At 36.0% G+C, this 21,052-nt stretch overlaps 1 protein-coding gene across 1 annotated transcript in view; it reads right to left on the reverse strand.

The window, feature by feature from the left end:
* Positions 1-6,506: 6,506 nt before the first annotated feature.
* LOC117107687 (monocarboxylate transporter 13-like) overlaps positions 6,507-21,052 on the reverse strand; it is a 16,119-nt gene continuing 1,573 nt past the window's right edge. The window contains exons 2-6 of the mRNA XM_033249417.1: positions 14,158-14,454; positions 13,040-13,365; positions 11,167-11,395; positions 9,192-9,335; positions 6,507-8,709 (exon numbers count right to left, since the gene is read on the reverse strand). Of these exons, the coding sequence (XP_033105308.1) occupies positions 8,468-8,709; positions 9,192-9,335; positions 11,167-11,395; positions 13,040-13,365; positions 14,158-14,454 (1,238 nt within the window). The 3' untranslated portion in view covers positions 6,507-8,467. The remainder of the gene's footprint in view (positions 8,710-9,191; positions 9,336-11,166; positions 11,396-13,039; positions 13,366-14,157; positions 14,455-21,052) is intronic.

The following is a 21,052-nucleotide window of genomic DNA, read 5'->3' on the forward strand; positions in this document are numbered from 1 at the left end:
TGTAAAACACGAATGACACAATATCCCAGGGTTTATAACTTAAATGGCTAATCAGGAAGCCGAACTAACTTACTGTACTATGTTACAAAGGTTATTGTTTATTGGTGTGATCCAGGGATTCTAATTAAATGGCTAATCAGAGAGTCGGACTGATATCACGTTATAGAGGCCTATTGTTCACTGTTGCTAATTAAATATTTCTTTCAATGACGACAAGTTGACACTAACTCATTCTTGCTATTGAATGAGCATGGTTCTGGATGACATATCATTAAATACTTTTCATATAAACAAAAATTGCAACGTTTAGTCGTGTTTGAATATGGCTTACAGCGTTTCATAATGCCTATATATATGCCTATATCTATATATATAATTATATATATATATAAANNNTATCTCTATTAATAGAGATATCTTAGTTAAAACTAAGATATCTCTATTAAAAACTAAGATATCTCTATTTAAAACTAAGATATCTCTATTTACGATTAAATGACAACTCGGCTCGCCATAAAATAAAGTGAAATCAGTTACGGTACTCAACCTCTTGTGAAAACAAGTTAATAAGGGCATACCGAGAGATTTATATTATTACACGCTACCCGCCGAACAAAATTTATGCTCTTGTAGTTCTATAAATCATCGCTGAAGAAGATGCATAAAAAAATCCAGAGCCGGCCTCACTTAAACTATTTTGACTGTGTCATTGGAAATTTATAAGCCTAACTCAGCTGATTCATGAAATTAGTAACTCATTAGGCCAATCTTAATATAATGTTTGATGTGTTGTAGGTTATAAATCTTAAATTTTAAGTGCAGGTAGGCATATGGGCTAAAGGATTACTCAAACTCAATTTGAACTTAAAGTCAAATTAGATAGGTGAAAAGTTCATGTGGGGGCCAGCGAAAGGCGATGAAAATCTCATTTAATTTTAGGGGTTCCCAAATGGGGGCGAGTGAGAAAATCTTAAAATACTGTATAGGGAGACCTGCATTTACGGGTCCATACATAGAAATGGTCCCATTGGAGTGGTCCGTAGTTAGAGAAGGAGCATACAAGGAGCATAGGGCCTAGACTTGCCAGAACCGTAAACGTGTGTCAACATGATACACAAATAAATTATAGGCCTATCACGCAAATTGGTTACCGCAAAGATAAGGACTTCACTGAATTATAACGCTATAGCAATGAATACCATTGTTACGCCAACCAAAAGCCAGGTCATACCCAAACATGTAGATAAACATTAGTACTGATTGTACAATCAGGATCGCGACAGCGGTATTGACAATGCGGTCTATGTGTTTATATATTGTCGCCCTAAGTAAATACACGAAAGGACCTTATACAGCAGCTTAGCTCAGTCGGCTAATCTGGTGGTAGCGACTCTGTTTGCGCTGAACCATGGAGATCTCTAGGTCCCCGGTTCAATTCACATCGCTGCCTCTCCTTGTGTTTCAGCTGGAGGGCTGAAGTACAAGTTACAATAGCGCATTTTTCGGATGAGACGTTTAAGCCGTTGGTTCCGTGTGTATTTATGGCCCATGTGCAAGTTAAAGAACGCAGTACACTTTTCGGAAAAGAGGAGGGAATTGTCACCCGGTGTACTGCCCAATCACCATCAGAAGGACCCCACTGAAAATAAGTCTTCTTCTAGACTTTCGGCTATCCTTGGTGTACACCGAATAAATCTAATCCAACCCAACCTCGATAAAATATAGTTAGTATAGAAAAACATGTTTGAACGTGGTTATCGAATAGTAATTCATTTACCATTGGTGTAACTTTATTGGTGATATATAATCTCGTTTTCTTTTCTGTGTGTCATTTTGAATGTCGGTGTAGTGCACATATTTAAAGTTGGATTCCTATATTGTTTCATTTTCCTTCTACATTAGTAACCCGGATGATATTGAGCAGTTGCTCATTTCGGTAGTTCCATATAATCTTATCGGAAGAAAGGTTGTAAATTGTTATTGACAATTGACTACTGAAGAGTTTATGATCTGAATGCAATATCCGTATCATAAGTCATATGAAGTTCAGATCGTAAATGCAACATCACGCGATTTATAAGAGTCTGACTACATGTATGCGAATCCGAACATAATTCCAACTCCTGAGACACTGTCTTTGATTTGAGACAATAGGATTTAGTCAATGAATCAATCAATCAAAATATTAATTAATTAATCAATCAGTTACTTAAACACTAAATGAATCAATCATAATCAATCTAAAAAATCAATCAATCACCCAACCAGTCAGTCAGTCAGTCAGTCATTCATTCATTCATTCATTCATTCATTCATTCATTCAGTCAGTCAGTCAGTCAGTCAGTCAGTCAGTCATTAATTCAGTCTGTCAGTCAGGCATTAATTCAGTCTGTCAGTCAGTCATTCACTCACTCAGGCAGTCATTCAGTCGGTCGGTCGGTCGGTCGGTCGGTCAGTCAGTCAGTCAGTCAGTCAGTCAGTCAATATGTCAATCAAATAATGTCTCTTTATTTCATATTCCAAACAAATCACATATCGCTGGCTACTCTGTACAGACATGTAGCATTATCATATTATGTTAAAACAATATTGTCGTCTTTGTGTTTAAGACCAACATCAATAATTCATCAGCATAATAGAGGTTTCGCAGGCTTACGAAAACGATAACGAATAATGTTACGTCATCAAATTTTTAGCCAAACCCTCCCCTAACATAGCACAGGCCCGTAGCGTGATTTGTGGGAGGTTCGTTTCAGTGGAAAGTGGACCCTTTGGAAACCAATATACAGTAAACATAATATTGTTAGCTGGGAAAGCTTAAGAAATGCCGACTTGAAATACTTCTGGCTTGTATGATCTCCAAGTCCGACACTCTGGAGAATACCGTTTTTTCGTTTTTAAATGCGGACCTTCTCCAGTTTTTGGGCGGTTCGTCGTAAACCCCCTTAACACCCCACACACACACGCGCTACGGGCCTGCATAGCATATCGTTCACAATGTAGGGTTGATAGGCTATAGAATACAATTTGGAGGTGGGTCAATAATAGCCTATGTCTTTCTATATTAGAAGTTTTACTAAAAAAAATTAAGTTAAGTTTATATTCGAGATATTACTAAACAACATTCTCAGTTAAATGATTCCCAGAGTGTTTATGATCTAACATGATTAGTAATTAGTGACAAAAAACAGATATCAGTAGCATCGCAACCTTACGAAAACGATAACGAATACGAATACGTCATTATCATTATCATCATTCGTGCCTCAAACATTCTTGACAATATGCTGTATAAGCTGGATATGATCCTTAATTCATGCAAAAGACATGAATCACCTACGTTGTGACAAATATGCTAATTGTAAGGAAAGGGTTGTATTACAAATTTGATGACGTAGGCCTAACCGTACGGTACGGTATTCGTTATCGTTTTCGTAAACTTGCAAAAAAATCCCGTTTATCTGACATTCCCCACAGTGTTTTTATAAGTAGTTCATGTTGTAAATATAGTAAATTATTTTTATCTCGTTACACTGCCAAAAGACTTACGGAAATCCAAGAATGATATAGACATAGGCCTATTTGGCTTCAGCCTTCCCAATATTTTTACAGCCTTGCGGTAGGTCTATTCCTAAAGCTTTCGTGGATTTCCGTATTTTTTCAATGTAGCTTAAAATGCAACAACAGATAATAATTTGAAACTCTCGTCCTACACGTAGAGTTATTTCTCTACTGCTGTGTATGTCTATTTTCCCAACTTTAGGAACAATGCCCTCTTCATCGGGAATCGACTTTCAAAAAACTAACGTAGTTGCAACTGGTAGGTAAACCATCACTGTGGAGAAGTAAGCGAACATTTACATGATCTCATTAGATCGTCATCAAGAATGAATGATGCAACGCTGTGAAGAATCTGTGAGATTTTCACGCCATTATGTACCGATAATTTCAGAAAACTGTTTTCACAAAATCGCTGCAATTTCACTGCAATTGTTTTACTAGCTGTCCCCCGACGCAATCGGAAATTATACCCAATTCGACCGACAAATTGAGCGTCGTCGACAGATATCGGCGATATCTTGTAACGTTTATATGAAAATCAAGCTTTATATAGTTTTTTTTTTTTTTTTAGTTTTTTTTTTTTTTTTTTTTTTTTTGATTTTTTTTTTTTTTTTTTTTTGTAATTGAGATGTAGCTGGTGGTTAAGATGCTTGCCTTAGAATCTCATGGTCGTGGGTTCAAATTCTGTAACAGCACATGATTTTTTCTCGACTATAAAAAACAACTGCACTCTGTAAGCTTCGTAATGGGACTTCAGATACAGCGTCACATTAGTTCATTTAATTAAGAGAGCCCCTGAATATCAGCCGACTAGCTAAGATACGCTGAAAGCTTTATCCTCCATAAATATGGTTAAGAAATATGATCTTGGTTTTAATGTTGTTGTTGGTTTACATGGTTACTCTCAAAATATGATATTTGGACAACTGTTCTTTAGGCTAATCGTTGAAATAGGCCTATGACATCGAAATACAGATTTTATTTATTTTTTAATTTTTGTTTTCAACCTTCAAAGTACTTTATACCATATCTTATAAGGACTGCTCTGGGCAGAGGGTCGCCCGGCCGCTCTCGGGCAGCGCTGGGTACGTTTGTTGTTCTAGCTAACATTGGCAAATCCTGTCTGGCGGAGTTACGCCAAACCTTTAAGAAGGTACCGTATGAACGACATCTCAATTTAAGTTTATGAGGTTGGGAACAGTCTGTGACTAATGCTGGATTAATAATGTCGAATGTTCATGAAAACCGTGACTGTTATCGATTCAAACAGCGATCGTCACGGAGAGCTTTTTGATAAATTCACATACACAATATTCGAATCGAGTGGCGGATCTAGAAATTCGAAATAGATTGGGACCAGCGAGGGAATTTTACAAAGAGAGGATCTAGACCACGATGGCCGCACTGTAGTTGGGGCTGAGATAACAAGAAGAGGCTTAGGTGAGAAAATTTATGATTATTGCACCTCTATAGGCCTATGGCATTCTACTCAGACTTAAAATTTGAATTTAAATTTCTTTTTTATCCGATTTTTCTAACAAATTTTTGAAAAAACTAGTTGGGCGGTTGGGCCCCCTCTAAGTCGTCGAGCCTTCCCTACTCATCAAGCCCCGCCACCAGTTCCCACAAACCCACATTTCAAGATGCCTTTCATAGTAGCTTTACGACGATTCTCTGTGTTAAAGCTTATATAATTTTTGATTTTCCTCTGCTAATGGTCCCTCGTGTTTAGCTTCGGATTTCACATTCTCATCTGCGTGGTTTAAAAACACCATGCCTGACTGTTGTAGAGTAGGTAGACCATTTTGAAGAGTTATGCTCGTTCGATCCTCTGAAATCATTTGCCCCTACTGTATGCTTGGGCATTGTTTTTTTTATTCTTTGCATACTGTTTTCATGTTTATTGTCCGGTGGTAGGCCTAATCAGTGGTGGATACAGGAATTCGAAATAGAGGGGACCCGAGGAGGGTATTTCACAGACGGAATGTCTACATCACCTCAGTCCCAAAATTGTTGGGGCTGAGGTGAGAAAAGTTATGATATGGCACATCTGGATGGTGAGAAATGGCACTCTCTTAGTAAATATAAATATAATTTTCTTTTTTCTTCATTATTTTTAATGATTTTGAAAACTTTTGGTGGTGGTGGGGGGGGGGGGGGGGGGGGGGGGGGGGGATTCCTTTTGAATCCGCCACTGGTATGTTATTTATCATCAAGCAGATTTAAATGTTAAAGAATAAGAATAAAAATATTCCCCAATGGCGATTTGATCCCGCAAAACTCTGCTGTCTATGGATATAGACCTAAATTTTACATTTATATATACAATTATAGTTAGGCTAATATTAACATAACCCTCTATAAAGGCTGCAGTTTTAACCGCAAACTTTACTTGCAACAAGGACCGGTTGAGTCTGGTCAATGCCAAGGTCTTGTTAGTTTATGCTATACAATGGAGACTGGAAAATGGTCTGGTGAGCATTGAGGCTACCAACCTTAACCAATTTTTCTAGCGTCTGACACAGAATGCAATTTAGTTGTCTGTTTGATCTCTCTGGGGTTTCAACCATCCAGGTACGTGTGGGCGTGGTCACTGTAAACTAAGCGATGATGGCGCTATGCGTAAAACATTCGTACTGTAGTTGGAGACGATGGTCAACTGGACACTCGATACCTTTACGACTTTAGGTTCTTTTTGACTGGCAGAAATCTAAAGCCGGGCACTCACCCCTTCACCCGACGTGATTCTACGGAGAACGCAACGCACGACGCAACGGATCGTTGTTTTGCCACCGACAATAAGCAGACGGCGGTCTCGTCTTAAGGCGCTCACAGGTAAGGAAAGTTCTTGAATCCTTGAGACTAGAATGCAAAGCATCTTGACCTACCAATTCAACACTTTCCTTTCTGATTAATCACACTCAATGAATACAGTCACACAAATATATTTTACTATCCCCTTTTATTGCATCAACTTGTAAACCTTGCAGGTCCGTTCAACAAAACTAGACCTACTATCTAGAATAACTTTAAAACAAGTTAATCGATGTATTGAACACACTGTCTGGAAGAACCAAACTAAATAAACAGTACAAAATATCAAAGAAAACACTTGAGAAACAAAATAAAAATACTTAAGAAAGCACACATATTCGGCAAACAAGTTATTCAAACAAAAATTACTAAACGCAATGTACTGTTGTTCATCAGTCTATCCAAAAACAGGGAATATTTAAACGATATAATTCTTTGGAGTTGTCTATTTTAAACTTAACATAACTTTCACAAAACCACAGTGTTGGAGTAAAGAATGATATTTTATATTACGCTCAAAATATACTTAGCCAAAAAAGTTATTTTAGTAGGCTACGAACAATTTTTTGTTTATGACAAATTAGAAATCGATTACTAAGTCGCCAGAAAAAGAAATATAAAGTTCCTTTAACAAAAACGTATTTTAATTGAACATACGATAGTGGTAAACAATCACTTCTGTTGTGTATTAGAACCATTTATCTATAAATACAAAATATACGAAAATGTTACATACGCACTCGTTTTCATTGAATGTAACATTACTGCACCATAGACGTATTTAATCGTAGCACCTAGTATTTTTTTTTTAACTCGCACAGTACTTAATAACAAACAAAAAAAAACAACTCAACACTTTTTATAAATAACAATCACCAACAGTTGCATACACTCTACACTTTCTGATCATTGTACCCCAGTATTTTTTTCCCAAGCAGATCCCTTATCTGCGTTTGATAATTATGTGTGAAGACAATATTTCAAAATACGTTTAAGTTTGTACATATGAAGTACAAATAGAAGTTACGGTTTGTAAAGCTTTGGAGAAACAACACAGACCTACATAACTCATGCATACTTTTATCTCACTCGCATTAATTAAAAAAAGATAAATAAAAAACATACTGTTAACGATGACTTAACCGTTTGAACTGATAAATCTGATCATCTCATAAATAATGATACCAATATTAATTCTAAGAGTAAAATATCTTCTTGGTTATACACTGAGTCAAGCGGCGGCGCCAGTGAGTGTCCGGAGGAAGGGGGCTACATGACCACCGGTTGGAGAAACATGGAGACCTGTCGGAGAACACTGCTTTGTTGAAGCACTTTTAAGTCTGCGTACCATTTCCCGGCATCAGAGGTGCCTATTCTTAAAATGTTCTCACACCCAGCGCCTATACCTATGGTGGTAGTTATCCCTATTTTTGGGAATCTTAGACAACTTGTTGGGGAATCCGTTACTAGTGCCGCCACTACAGTGATTCATATTACATCCTATGCCAATTGTGCAATATTACATTGTGAAATATGTGTTTATAAATGGGTGTGAGAAAGTATGTCCATAAGCAATACGGGAAGTCTCTTTCCTGACGGAAATTCATTATTCCTGTGTTTATATAACTACCGTACTCCATTTTAAAGAGACTCATAATAATATTTTTTCAACATGCTGTGCTTTTTTTTTTGGTATACACTCTTGTTTTTTTATATAATAATGTTGAATATAGCTACTATTTATTCTGTCTCGAAACTACTGTTTTTAAACCTTTTGGAAGATATAACAACTAACATACATCATGCACACTTTCTCTCATTTGCACACATGCATATCTTTAAACATCATGCACTTTACTAAATAAATAAACACAATTTCGCATTCTAATTTCTTACAATACTTTAAGTTGTAGGTTGGACATAAGTAATATTTCATGAGTGTAGTAGGATTAAACCAACACAATCTAAAAAGTTTCATAAACATTAGTATACATGGTATACATTAAACGAAGATTATCAAGATATTGGATTTGTTTTGTACGTGGTCCATGTTGAAAAAACTGAATCAATGGCCGACCGTTGCAGAGGATGTTTAGACGGTGGTGATGATATTCTCGATGACGTAAACTTCAGTGCATGTTTGCGGCTGGTAGACGGCTGGCAAACTGATGATGCTTCCTAAGTAGTTGACGTTATGTTGCTTTTCACTTAGCCGGAGTTTGGAAATTCTGGTTCGGTGACGCACAATCATGAGTAAAATTGTGACCACAACGTGAAGACCGCCACACAAATAGAATGTAGCGCTGTAGGTACCAGTCGCATCTACTAACATTCCTAAAAGGAAAAAAAAACATGTACAACAATAACATAGCGCAGAAATAAACGATTTAAGCTTCCACTGAAATTCATTCAATGCCAATTGAAATGTAAACATATTGAGCACTTCGTCCTTCAATTGACTGTTAAGCAGCGTGCAGCCTCATTTACATCTAGACAGGCTGGCCGACAATAGACCTTCTAAAAGTTTCAAATACGATGACCTCCGTATGCCGAAGGTCAAGGCAAAAAAAAAAACTCAAATTACAGTTAAACTTTCAGTAAATAGGGAGCTTAAAGTCACTAAAAGTAATCTGCGCATGCGAGAAGGTTAAGGTCACCTCGTCAAGTAGATTCTGGAAAGCAATTTGGCCAAACCTACGTATGTAGAAAACGTAGGACGCTCGATAGGACTGTCACACATCAGTGATTCCGTTCTAGCGTCGCACAACTCCTTATTTTTACAAGCAGTGACTATATGGACATTTACTAGAACTGACCTCCAACAACGGATCCAAGAAGATTTCCAATGCCAAAGCTAACACTCATGAACGTGCCTCCGACAGTAACCTGCGACATCGGGAAAAACTCTACGCATAGAGGGTACCATAGCGTGTTGATCACGGATCTCGCCAGGCTCAGAACTATATTGAAATAAAAACTAAAGTTAAACTCCACTCTCGTCAAACTACTAAAATAGCTGAAGTTAGAATACAATATGGTTAGCTCTGCTGTACCTCTCAACATTGGCCAGGTGTTGTTTTTTAGTTTTTTTTTTCTCATATTTTTATGCATCTTATTACATATAAAACGTTCCGAAAAGTTCAGGTAAAACAGGATAAAAACTTATTATCACATTGGAGATGAACAAATAGTATAAAGTGGTGTTTTTTACAGCTCTGTCTTATTGTACAACCATTCTTTACAGGTGAATTTGAATCTGAATAATTTAGGCAAAACAGAGAGCACTGAATTGAACATATTTTGATCCCTGGGTAGATGCGCAGTGGTAAAACTTTAGACTTTCTACTGAATGATCTTAGACTTTAGTGCTGGTAAATTTGTGTCCATTAGCAAGTCTCTTATCTTTATAGTCCTAATTCTTCTGCCTGCTGCGATTGTGAATGTCGTGCGCAGGTTTATACAGCACAACTGAAGATAAAAATTGTTGCTCCTAAAATAGTGGAGATGGCTACACATTGTGGAGCATATTATTATGTAGTCACTGATTAGTTAAAACAAGTGCCTCAAAATGTATAAAACTGGATCGAATTAGGACTGTACACGATATTGGATTTACGATTAAAGAAGTTTTACTACGAACAAAATATTGTCTCTCAAAAGGGCGAATTTGTGGGCAGCATTGATACTTTAAAGATAGACTTCCATCTATATTCTTAATTGCTCATTAATGATCGATCAAAGTGAAAAGTCCTGAACGTGGCCGACTATTATTTACATGTAACGAGCTAAAACATTGTGATTCTACTGATGAAACATTAAACAAGGAACTTGGAAAATTGGTAGAAACCAACGGATAATAGAATGGCAGTGCATTAAACGAATCAAGAGTCATCGATGTTCAGGGAGTGCTTTTTGTGTAACAGTTGCTCTCCCGTGAGCAATTATACATGCGAATGTTAACAATACTGAAAAAGAAGATACAGTTACCCGCGGACCCTAATATCACCATTTATTATCGACAAAGAATGTCAACAAAAAGAACGTTATTTTTGAGTTAAATAAAAAATAATTTGGTGCAATTTTTTTGCGAGGCTTGGAAAATAATCCATACCGATAAATGGTGATATCAGGAGATACCTAATATTAAAATCACGAGGTAGTAAGTGTTATTCACTAAGCACATTTTCTGAACATCGGGATAAAATAAATTTACGCGGATATTTAAAAATTTAAAATTGAACAGATTTTGTAAATTGTATCATTTCCTTCCTTACCATATCATTCATTAAACATCATGATCATCATTCTAATTTTGATTTCAATCGTTATCATTATATGTTTATATTTATTTATTTTTTTTTATAACTACCAGTTTTCCAAATTCTTCTTGAGCATGTTACGGTTTATGGTTGATTGTCGAACCGTCTGCAGTAACTTTTAATCCATTGTTTATTTGAAAGAAACATAATAATACTAAATGATAATTCTGTTTTTAATTAAGTAAATTTGATAATTGCATTCCGATAATTTAAAAAAAAATCCACAAAGGTACAACAATGGTATACTGATTCCATTAAAATTTCAAGATAAAACATAGCTTACAACTTGACCTTTTGGATTTTTTTCCCTAAAAATGGATTTCTAAAGCCGAGAAGTTTTGACAACCATCCACAAGTACAATACAAATTGGGAATAGGCATACACCTAGTAGGTGTTATTATTATTATTATTATTGGTAGTGGTGGTGGTGTCTGAGAAAAATATTGCCACCCGTCGCATGTTGGTGGTTACCTATAATACACATTAGCACTCCGGCGAAGTTGTTGGCCATGAATGGTAGGACCACAGGCGGCACGGCACCCAGAAGGCTAGCAAGCCCGTAGGTACTCGATACCGACAGTGGTAGATGATCTCCAAGTAATGTGCAGAGTAGTCGACCGCCGAGCTCAGTTCCTCCCATCACGGTTAGGAAGAGAGCGCCATCATCGTCATCAAAGCCAACGCTACGTATGAATCCGATCTATACAGATGTGGGTAAATTAACTATGAGGTTAGGCATTATATGACCATGACGGGTAACTGGAGGTGGTTCATTTAAATTCCTTTAATATTAATTAGCCAATAGCATTATAAATTAAGTTAAATTTCCGAATCAAAATCCAATTTATATTAGTTTCCCCTTCAAGTGGTTGGAAATTGGTTGTGGCTTGAAAAAATTATTTTACCAATAATCAAAACTAAAACAACAAATGTATCGAATTTGTTTTGATCACCAGTTTCGGATGAAATACATGTCGGTGATTAGGAGATTAATTCTCTTAACCACTGACCTGTGTAACCTGCAAACAATCTTTCTGACAATTAAAATAGATCCACGTATAGATTAGGCTGGGCTATCATTATTATATTAAATTTGAAATTCCACAACCAATGTTAAACAATCCACTTGAAGCTCACGTCCAATAAACAGTCATGGTCCCTGTATAATCGTAATAATTCCATTCTCAATTTGGAGATACTTTGATCTGTATATGCAGGAAAAAGTTTCTCCAATAAAAAAAACAGGCTTACAGTATAATGTGAACTCTTGACACCAAAGCGGAAGTGAAGAAATACGTGACCTCAGAATGCACCAGTAATTCATTTAAATGTTAACGATCATCATCAATTTTTCGCATTAAACTCGGGATATTCACTAATTTTCAACTAGACATGTAATAATTTGAATTGACCTTCGAAATTAGGCCTACAATTGAGTCACTGAAAAAAATTATGAATTTATAACGCCATGGATGAAATTCTGACTTTAAAAAAAAAATTGTATTAGCCTACTTTCATCACTGGGTTTTGGACAACAGTGACTTTTAATTGTATTGATAAGTTGTAGTAATCCGTTTGCTCGTATGTCACTACTAACATAAGAGTAATATAGAGGAATATCATAAAGATATCCCGCGAATATCTGATGCTTATATCTGAGAGTCACGTAACTTGCACAAAGATCACGCCTTGTTGTCTGAACCGACGAAGGAAGTTCTGGGATTGTTCAATATAGAGAGGAACACATCTGTCAAACGCAGTCCACGTCTCACTGAGCTTTCCCCATTGAGTTACTCAAACATCAAAACCAATCTTTATCAAAACCTCATCGGGAACATTATGCGTTGATAACAAAAGATTTGAAGTGTAGGTCTAAGTAAAGACCTTGTTAGATCACGGTTAGATAATCCATTTAAACGCTAGAGACGTTCACAGTAACTAAGAACCTTGAAGTAAGTGCAACACACTTACGTCTCCTTGTAAACACACAAAGAATATGTGAATATACATTTTAAAATTCTTCCCGAAGGCTGTCTTAAATTAAATCCAGTTTTAAATAAAGAATAGTTTTGACATTAGAGACTTATACCAGGACTGGGTATAACAGGTAGATATAATACAAATATATTTCCACAAAGGACATCATCATCTTTATTCTTAATAAACGTCAGACCAAATCCAATCATTTCATTAATCTTTTAATTTTGATTTGTGATTATATGAGAAAAAAAATTAATTTTCTTTTTCTTTTTTTCCTTTTTTTTTTACAATGAAGTTCCTTCGTTGGTTCGAAATAACTATCTTAATCTAGATATTGACATTTAACTACTGATGAAATACGTACCAGGTCGATATAGAAGAACACTATAGCTATACCTAAAAATAGGAAAGCTATAGATACCAGCCACGAGTTGAGGTTTTTCATCATGCTCACTGATTTTTGAGCAAAACTCTCCCTCCTTATTGGTACGCTGATCTCCTTCACTGGGTTTATTTTCTTCTCGATGACTTCTGTATCGTCTTCAGTTTCGAAAGTCTGCGATGGGGAGCTAAGAAATATACAGCAGACTAGCCCGTTGACAAAGATAATACCGCCCATCACGCGGAATGCTCCACGCCATCCCAAAATTTCAATTAACGTTTCGATTATAGTTGGAAAAACCGCCATACCTGAAAAGTAATTTACAGAAAACGATACATTAAGTCTTACAATTCAATTCGGGAACCAGTGCCGTTCTGCACACACAATTGAGGGCGACATATTGTTTTACTGTCAAACCTTACGATAAGTTTCTGAGGAATTTGAAATTAAAGCTTATCTCATGATAATAATGTAACTGATATCACACAGGGACAAAGAAAATGGGTAAATATTGCTATCTAATAATATCATAAAACTTGCATCAGTTCAAATACAGTACAACAGATATCTAATAACCTCTTTATCATTTGTCCAAATTCTGTCAAATTATCTGGCCAAATATTAAAATTTCACAACAATAGAACAATTATCAACTTCCGTAACTGACATGATTAAACAAACAAACAAACATAGATAATGATGAGTCGAATAATAATCAACTGAAGTAGCGTTAACCTCAGCACCGTTAGGCTGTTTTTGTCTACAAGGTAGCTCACAAAGGTAAATCGATATAAGAGATCATATCATAACGACATAGGTCAATGAACGGTTGGAGGCCCTATCTCAAGCGTCGTTCTCGAACCCACGACCTATAAAGAAAAACTGCCAGTCTTCCACTGCCTCACACAGTCACATTTATATCTAAGCCAATGATGGTTGTTTAAGGTTGTTTATGGGTGTACCACCCCCTCCACCACCACAACCGGAATGAAGCCAAAAAAAACAAAAAAAAAAAAACACGGAGACGACCAAAAATGAATGTGAAAGGAGACAGGTATTATCATGTTTCGTTTTCTGGCCTCATTAAATACAAAACTTACCTAAAGCAGAACCCATGCTAACTGTTCCAGTTGCCATTGCACATTTCCCGTTTCGATAGATATTAAGGCAGAAGTTGTATGAGGTGAATTGTACCATATTAGCGCCAACGCCTAATAAGATACTATAGGAAATAAATAGAAAGGCAGATTTGGTAACAAACGATGTTGCTATGCAACCAACTGCGCAGAACACAAGACCGGCGATTATGACTGGACGAAAGCCGAAGCGATCGAAGAGTGAGGCTGATAACGGCGATGACAGCACGATGAGACTAATCGCAGCCGAGCCGATCCATCCTTTAAGACAAAAACAAAGTGAAAATCGAGATTTATATAAAACGTGAAGAACTTGTGCTTTGCAGCTTTAGCAAAAATTATGCTTATCAGCAATATAATAATCATTATCATAATTACTCTAATAAGTAATATAATAATCATTATTATAATTACTTTAATAATCATTACTCCAATTCCTATGGCGAGTTGATTGGCCGAGCAGTTAAGTCAGGGGCACCGCAACCTTCAGCTCTAATATCGGCGCTGGTTCAAACGGCTCACTCGCCAATGGTTTCGGTGGTGGAACAAGTCTTCTCGGATAAGGACTTTTAAACCATAACCTAATGTACGCATTTGGCTCGTGTGCACTTTAAAGAACCCAGTCCATCCTTTGAGAAGAGTAGGGGGTTACCCCGGTGTACTGGTCCATTAAGTCCCATGTAGTGCTAAATTGATATACCACGTAGGGCAGTGATTGAGTTCACTTATTGGCATATCCGTGGGGCTCGTGCCGAAAGAAATGAAATGAAATGAATAATTGGTACACATAACGTATAAAATGGTATAGTTACTTATTAATATGCAAGTATGTATTGAATACAAGAGTCATTTTCGGTGTACGTGGGACTACTCCCTATACAAACAATATTATCGATTTAAAAAAAAAAAGAAAGTCGAACACATTAAACATTGCAGTCATCCTTCTGGTAAAAACCACAAGAGTTCATATTAAACAAAGGCTTGCGTGACCAGTCAAAAGTTAATGTTTGTTAAGGTAACTTGCAGAAGGCTGGCAATTTGATCATACCTCCATGGTTTGATCATATCGTTCGAATGCGTCACTGTTACTATAGCTACATGATATAAATGGTTTCGCCTGTAATGTATTACCGTGTCAACGAAGCTCTTCTCCAAACATAATTAATAAGTGTACATGTTTTATCATAAGTAGAGAGAAAACGCGTGATCTTTATAATAGATCATGAGATACTGCAGACACTGTGGCAATGTTATCACTTGAATTTCATTTGTACCCTGTTGTTCAAATGACAATAAAGAATATCGTATCGTATCGTATCGTATCTTATCATTCGACTGAAATAAAACCTCTGGTCAGGAGTACCTCACAATAATAAATAATTTAAAAATATTTTGAATATTTTCCTCTCGCGTATGAGAACAGGTAAACTAATTGTATTTATCTTTTTGTTTATGGTTTTTGTTCCTTTTTCTTTGTCTCCTCTCCAACTTATTTGTTTCTTTTATTCAACTTCTTTTGGATACTGCTGAATACATCCGTATTCCATTCCCTTTCTACACAAATTACAGCTAAAATTCACCGAGCTGTAGTTTATTATGAAGATATTATCTCAATATATGGAATGAAATTCACATATAGTATTAGTAAGGCCAAACCATCTCATTGTATTGTGTTTTGAGGAGAAATAAATGGCAGAATTTATCGAAAAAACTTGGTCGTCAAACCTCTGCAAATAGCCAAGATATCCGGGCAAAACCAATCTGATCCTGGTGTACTGAGATGTTGGACGCGTTACCTTTATGTACTCAATAGTTTTTTGTTATGCCCCTGAAAAATAGCCTCGTATTTTCAGGCCTGTGCGTTGATATTGTTTTAAATATTATATGGAAACTGAAACACTGAATATTAATGTCACAATATGGGTCGGTTCATATCGAGTACAAATATGATAGCAGACGGTGTTTCTGTTGGAAATATGGTACGATTTTAGGTACGGTAGCATATATAGAAAATCATTACCATTGAACTTATTGTAGATTAGACACTAATATTTCTGTAGCCAGCTGCTACACAATTTCACTCGCAGTTATACGACATCTGCGAGTAAAAACACGACTGTAACAATTACAAAAATTAAAGAGAAAATGTATATCCGAAAACAATATGCCTACTAACTAATCATTAGTTAGATATATGGCCTAGGCCTATTCATGTTGCTCGAGTGCTCAGCTATTAACCCGTGTATTAACAGAGACTAAGGTCATGCCACTTTTTGTTTAGTTTTAACTGCACATTGAGCGACTATTAATAATTATGAATGTAGTCGCTATTGTTTTGTTTTGCATTTGCTTTGCTGCTGCTGGCTCATTCTAGATATGGACATAATTAATTTTACCCAATTTACCAGAACTTACCAGATAAATAATGAATGCTAAACATTAAGTGTTAAAATGCACAATGCGTTTACACAATTAACCCGTTCACGGCATTCACGGTAATAAACGCGTTCACGGCAACTTGCAAGTTCAAATGAAACTGAAACACACACAGAAATATCTTTCACGTAACCGTTTTAGAGAACAGTACGTATCAAGCATATACAGAATATTAAAGTTACTGTATGTTAACCCTATTTTAACCTAATGGTGACAAAATTCAAAACGAACAACTGCCCTAGAATATAAATAGGCCTAATATGAAGTAAATTAAATCTTCATACATTTATGTCGACGTTTGCTTCGATTAAAAGACATCGATCTCTGAGTTGAAGAAACCATATAAGTAATCATGCTACGTTTAATCATGGTTTGATACCATTACGATCAGAATTAAGTCACGTGGTTTCGATCGGTAAGCATAAATTAAGTCATTCGAGATCTGGTTCCAACAGGATTTTAGCTGTCTACCGAATTCTTTATGCCTTAATTGCGCATCGTCATCCCTGTGAAAGGTGGCAACGCTAAACCAGGCTAAACCAAGGACTTTACTAAACCCTGGGTTAATTCATGATCACTGCCGTTCTAAGCATGGAGAGAAGAAAATATAAACCTCGTTTTTAATTGTCATCATTATTAATATTATAATTAGGATTACAGATGTTGACAATAATTATGTAGACTACTAATGCGGTACAATCTGTCTCTATGAGCTAAACATAGCCTGATTCATTCCATCATATTTTGAAATTATGGAGAATAAAAATATAATGTATAACTGTCCGCATAAATTTAGATCCTAAAAACCACAGACACGACCTGTGTATAAACCAACCAGGGAACTAAAAAGATCAATAACGATGTGTATGTATTCATTCATTCACGGCTACGATAGTCGGAATTACGAGGAACTAAAAACACTGAATGAGTACTATAGATAGAATTGTGTAATAAAACACAATACAGAACAGCTCTCGTTTAAAGTACAAATTAGGCCTAACAAGTGTTGTTAATTGATGGTTGAGATCTTCGCTTCCCGTTCTATTCCAGAGTTCGTGGGTTCAATCAATGGATGGTCACAAAAGAACAATAACAATATTTTGGTGTACAATAAATGTTTGCCGTTCACTCACAGATTTTTTTTTCTCACGACCAAAAACAATACCAGTTCGAACTTAGTTCAACGTTCTATCCGTTAATTAACGAGTGTGTTACTATGGGATATATAAAAATAAATAAATATACTGAATTTGGCACGTGTTCTGTTTTTCTTGAGAACTAATTGACTTGTTTTGCATTACCTTTATGTTTACTTTGTTCACCTTCTAGCATTGTGTGAAGAACACTCGTGAATTAACATTCGGTTCAATTATCAATAATTTGCATACAATACCGAGGCCAACTAGTCGTGCAGTACGTGAAAGTATTAAGAACGAAACCACTATTAAATGATGTTAATGTTAATGTTATTAGATCACCTTCACGAAGTCTCGAGTGTGATCATGTTCCTACTATAGTTATCACCAGGAAGGTGATTTTAATTTACCTCCTGGTTTAGAGGTATCCTAAATATTTGCAGCAGTTCACAATAAGGCCACTGTTTAATCTTTATGCATGATTCGTTTTTTTTTTTTACATTTTGCTGAAACTGAATTGAGTCGTAAGATTTTATCACAAAATAAGTTTTTGTAGACTGATTAGTAACACGAACTTTTAGCAGGACCTCCAGTGGTTTTGCAGACGTTATGAGACCCAAGGTATTATTTGTTACCACGTTAATGTTTCATATTTTGGAACTAATAAATGTGACTACTGTACAGATAAACAGGACTGCAGATAGTTTTTGAATAAATGACAGGCTCCACTAATTATGTTTTTAGAATAAAATTTATGATTTTTAGAATAAAAGCGGCCGACGTAAATAATACAGTTAACTTAAAATTGAATTACAAATGCTTCTGTGACTGTTCTTTATCTGTTTTGTTGCATTATCTAACAGCAAGAACCGTCTGGAAAGGTGCTATGGCAATTGTGCTAGGACGAGCGAAAGGAATCCAAGGGGCCAAGTTCGTGATCAGGTGCCCAGTCAAAGGACCAGGGGGAGAAATCTGTGGCATTCCCATGCGAGGCAAGCATCCCATCATTCCCTTACCATGTCCCTTTACCGAAATAGGCCTTTCAAAATATAATTATTTCTGTATCCTACTTTGCACTTTGCGAATTCATTCGTACACAACATCATTTTGAATTGACTCCTCTAGGCTCTATTAATCCTCAATATACGTTAATTGTTCAATGCAACAGATGAATATTTCAATTGTTTTACCGAAGGTGCAAATCATAACTATTACCATGTCAATCATCACATTACAGGACTTAAACCACCGAAACCACCTCATTATATCTTGTGAGAAAACAACCTACTTGTCACTTATAACAATAAGCAATCAAAAGTAAGGTTGCTTTACAAAGAAAGAAAGGAGGTACTCTATCCTTCCTTCTTCCATATTGTGTAATAACGAAGTTATGTTGCATAGGTGGTGCATCTGCTTGCGCAACACACATTTTTCACCTTTATTCTTTAACAAAAGTTTGGGAAACGAAAGTTCGTTGCGAATGGCCACTAACTCTCTAATACCATGTTTTCCTTTTAACGTAATAGGCCTATACTCCACTGTCCAAAGAACGAATGCATTCAGGAAGTAATTATTGTAACTAAATCCTCTATATTGATTTGATTGTGTATCGCTTATTTAATCTTTCAATAGGCTTTTGAGTTCAGAACACGTGATAGGGAACCATATTCAAAATAGTTCGAACATGGATATATTGAAATGTCTTCCGAAATCAACTCTTATTTGTCACGACAGCTGGTTTGTAAAATTTCCTGGTATGGAATTCAGCAACGCATTAGACTGTTTTAAAAATATTGACTCATTGTATGGAATAATTTTGGTTTTCCGGTTAATTTCCAGATTTCGAAACGATGATAAAACACAAGAAAAAAAAATCATAAAACTCATGAATATTAGGCTTATATTTCTTAAGTTTGTAAACTATTACTATAATTTACACCAGATCAAGGTAGTTGCCACAGTGGTTGTGTAATGGACTCTTGGGGTTTGTGGGTTCGAAGTCCCGCTGTGCAAATCAATTAATTTGAGATCTTCTGTGGTGGTATGGTAAAGCAGACGACAAGAAGGAGCGTCAATCTCCCAGAAAAAAGAAAAAAAAAAGAATAAAAAAGGAAAACTAGGACTAGAGGCATGGACTAATCATTGCACATGGTTTCACCATGATTGTGAAATTAAGATCCGCTCTATTCAACATAATAGTCACGAGGTGTTTTGTAATTCGGAGATCTGTACAGTACTGTGGTAGGAACAGGCCAGAAAAAACGCGCCATGTAGTTTGCGGTTATTTATTTTGGGTGTTCTGCGGTCTGTATCTAGTTTAATATCTCTGATTCCGATTGAATTTATTCAATTTCGGATGCTCTTCTTACTATACTCTTGATTAGAAAGTTTCAGGAAATGGGTTTCAAAGAAGGACTTGCATATGGATGGGGGGGGGGGGGAAACGAAATATTATGTCTATGGCACTCTAAAGACTTAAATATGAATACAATGCAATTATCGTTTCCCTCACTTAAGAAAAATTGTCAAAAATTTAGTCGACCCGGGCCGGCTTCAATTTTCCACTTTAATTCTCCCCTGGTACTTCTTGCACAGGGATTTAATTCTAGCGAGTTGAAAAGCAACAATTTTATCAACTAATTACCAGAAAAATTTAGCAACAGCTGAATAATTAAGCACAACTATTAAACAAAAGTACCGTTGTTGAAATAATAAGTTGACACACGAATAGATGCAAACGATGGGTGATTGTTTATATTAAAAACAATACGGAAAATTATTGCTCTTCGTGCTAGAAGGACTGTACTGTAGCGTGAACCCTCATTGGTAAAACACAATAAATGCAATTAAACGTCACGTTAGGCTCATAATTGAGCAGAATGAGCCATATTGGTTGAGTGGTAATCACAGACGGGAGAGCCCTGGGTGTTTATATTTTAAGCATTATTATATGAAAGGATGAATAAAAGGTCACAATTTCATAATGAAAGGATATTAAGTACGGCTATTTTACTACAGTATACTACGCTTAAGAGCACTTGATACGTTGGATTTGAGCACATGTGATGAAAATTTTCATTAATCCCTTTCGATTACCAGACCAAGGCCATACAACTATAGATAGCTGAGCCAAAACAATATACAATCATATATGCAAATATGAAAAATAATGTTACACAGGTGGAAACAATCATAATTGATGTTTTGTTCTGGTGAGAGCCATAACAAGACTGATAGCGTGTAAATCAGCTTAATTTAGTGTGCTTAATAATGAAATCGTAATGTCG

The sequence above is a fragment of the Anneissia japonica genome, unplaced genomic scaffold (assembly GCF_011630105.1).
Source record: "Anneissia japonica isolate Jap-2015-1 unplaced genomic scaffold, ASM1163010v1 scaffold5330_len1712360_cov203, whole genome shotgun sequence".
Classification (NCBI taxonomy): domain Eukaryota; kingdom Metazoa; phylum Echinodermata; class Crinoidea; order Comatulida; family Comatulidae; genus Anneissia; species Anneissia japonica.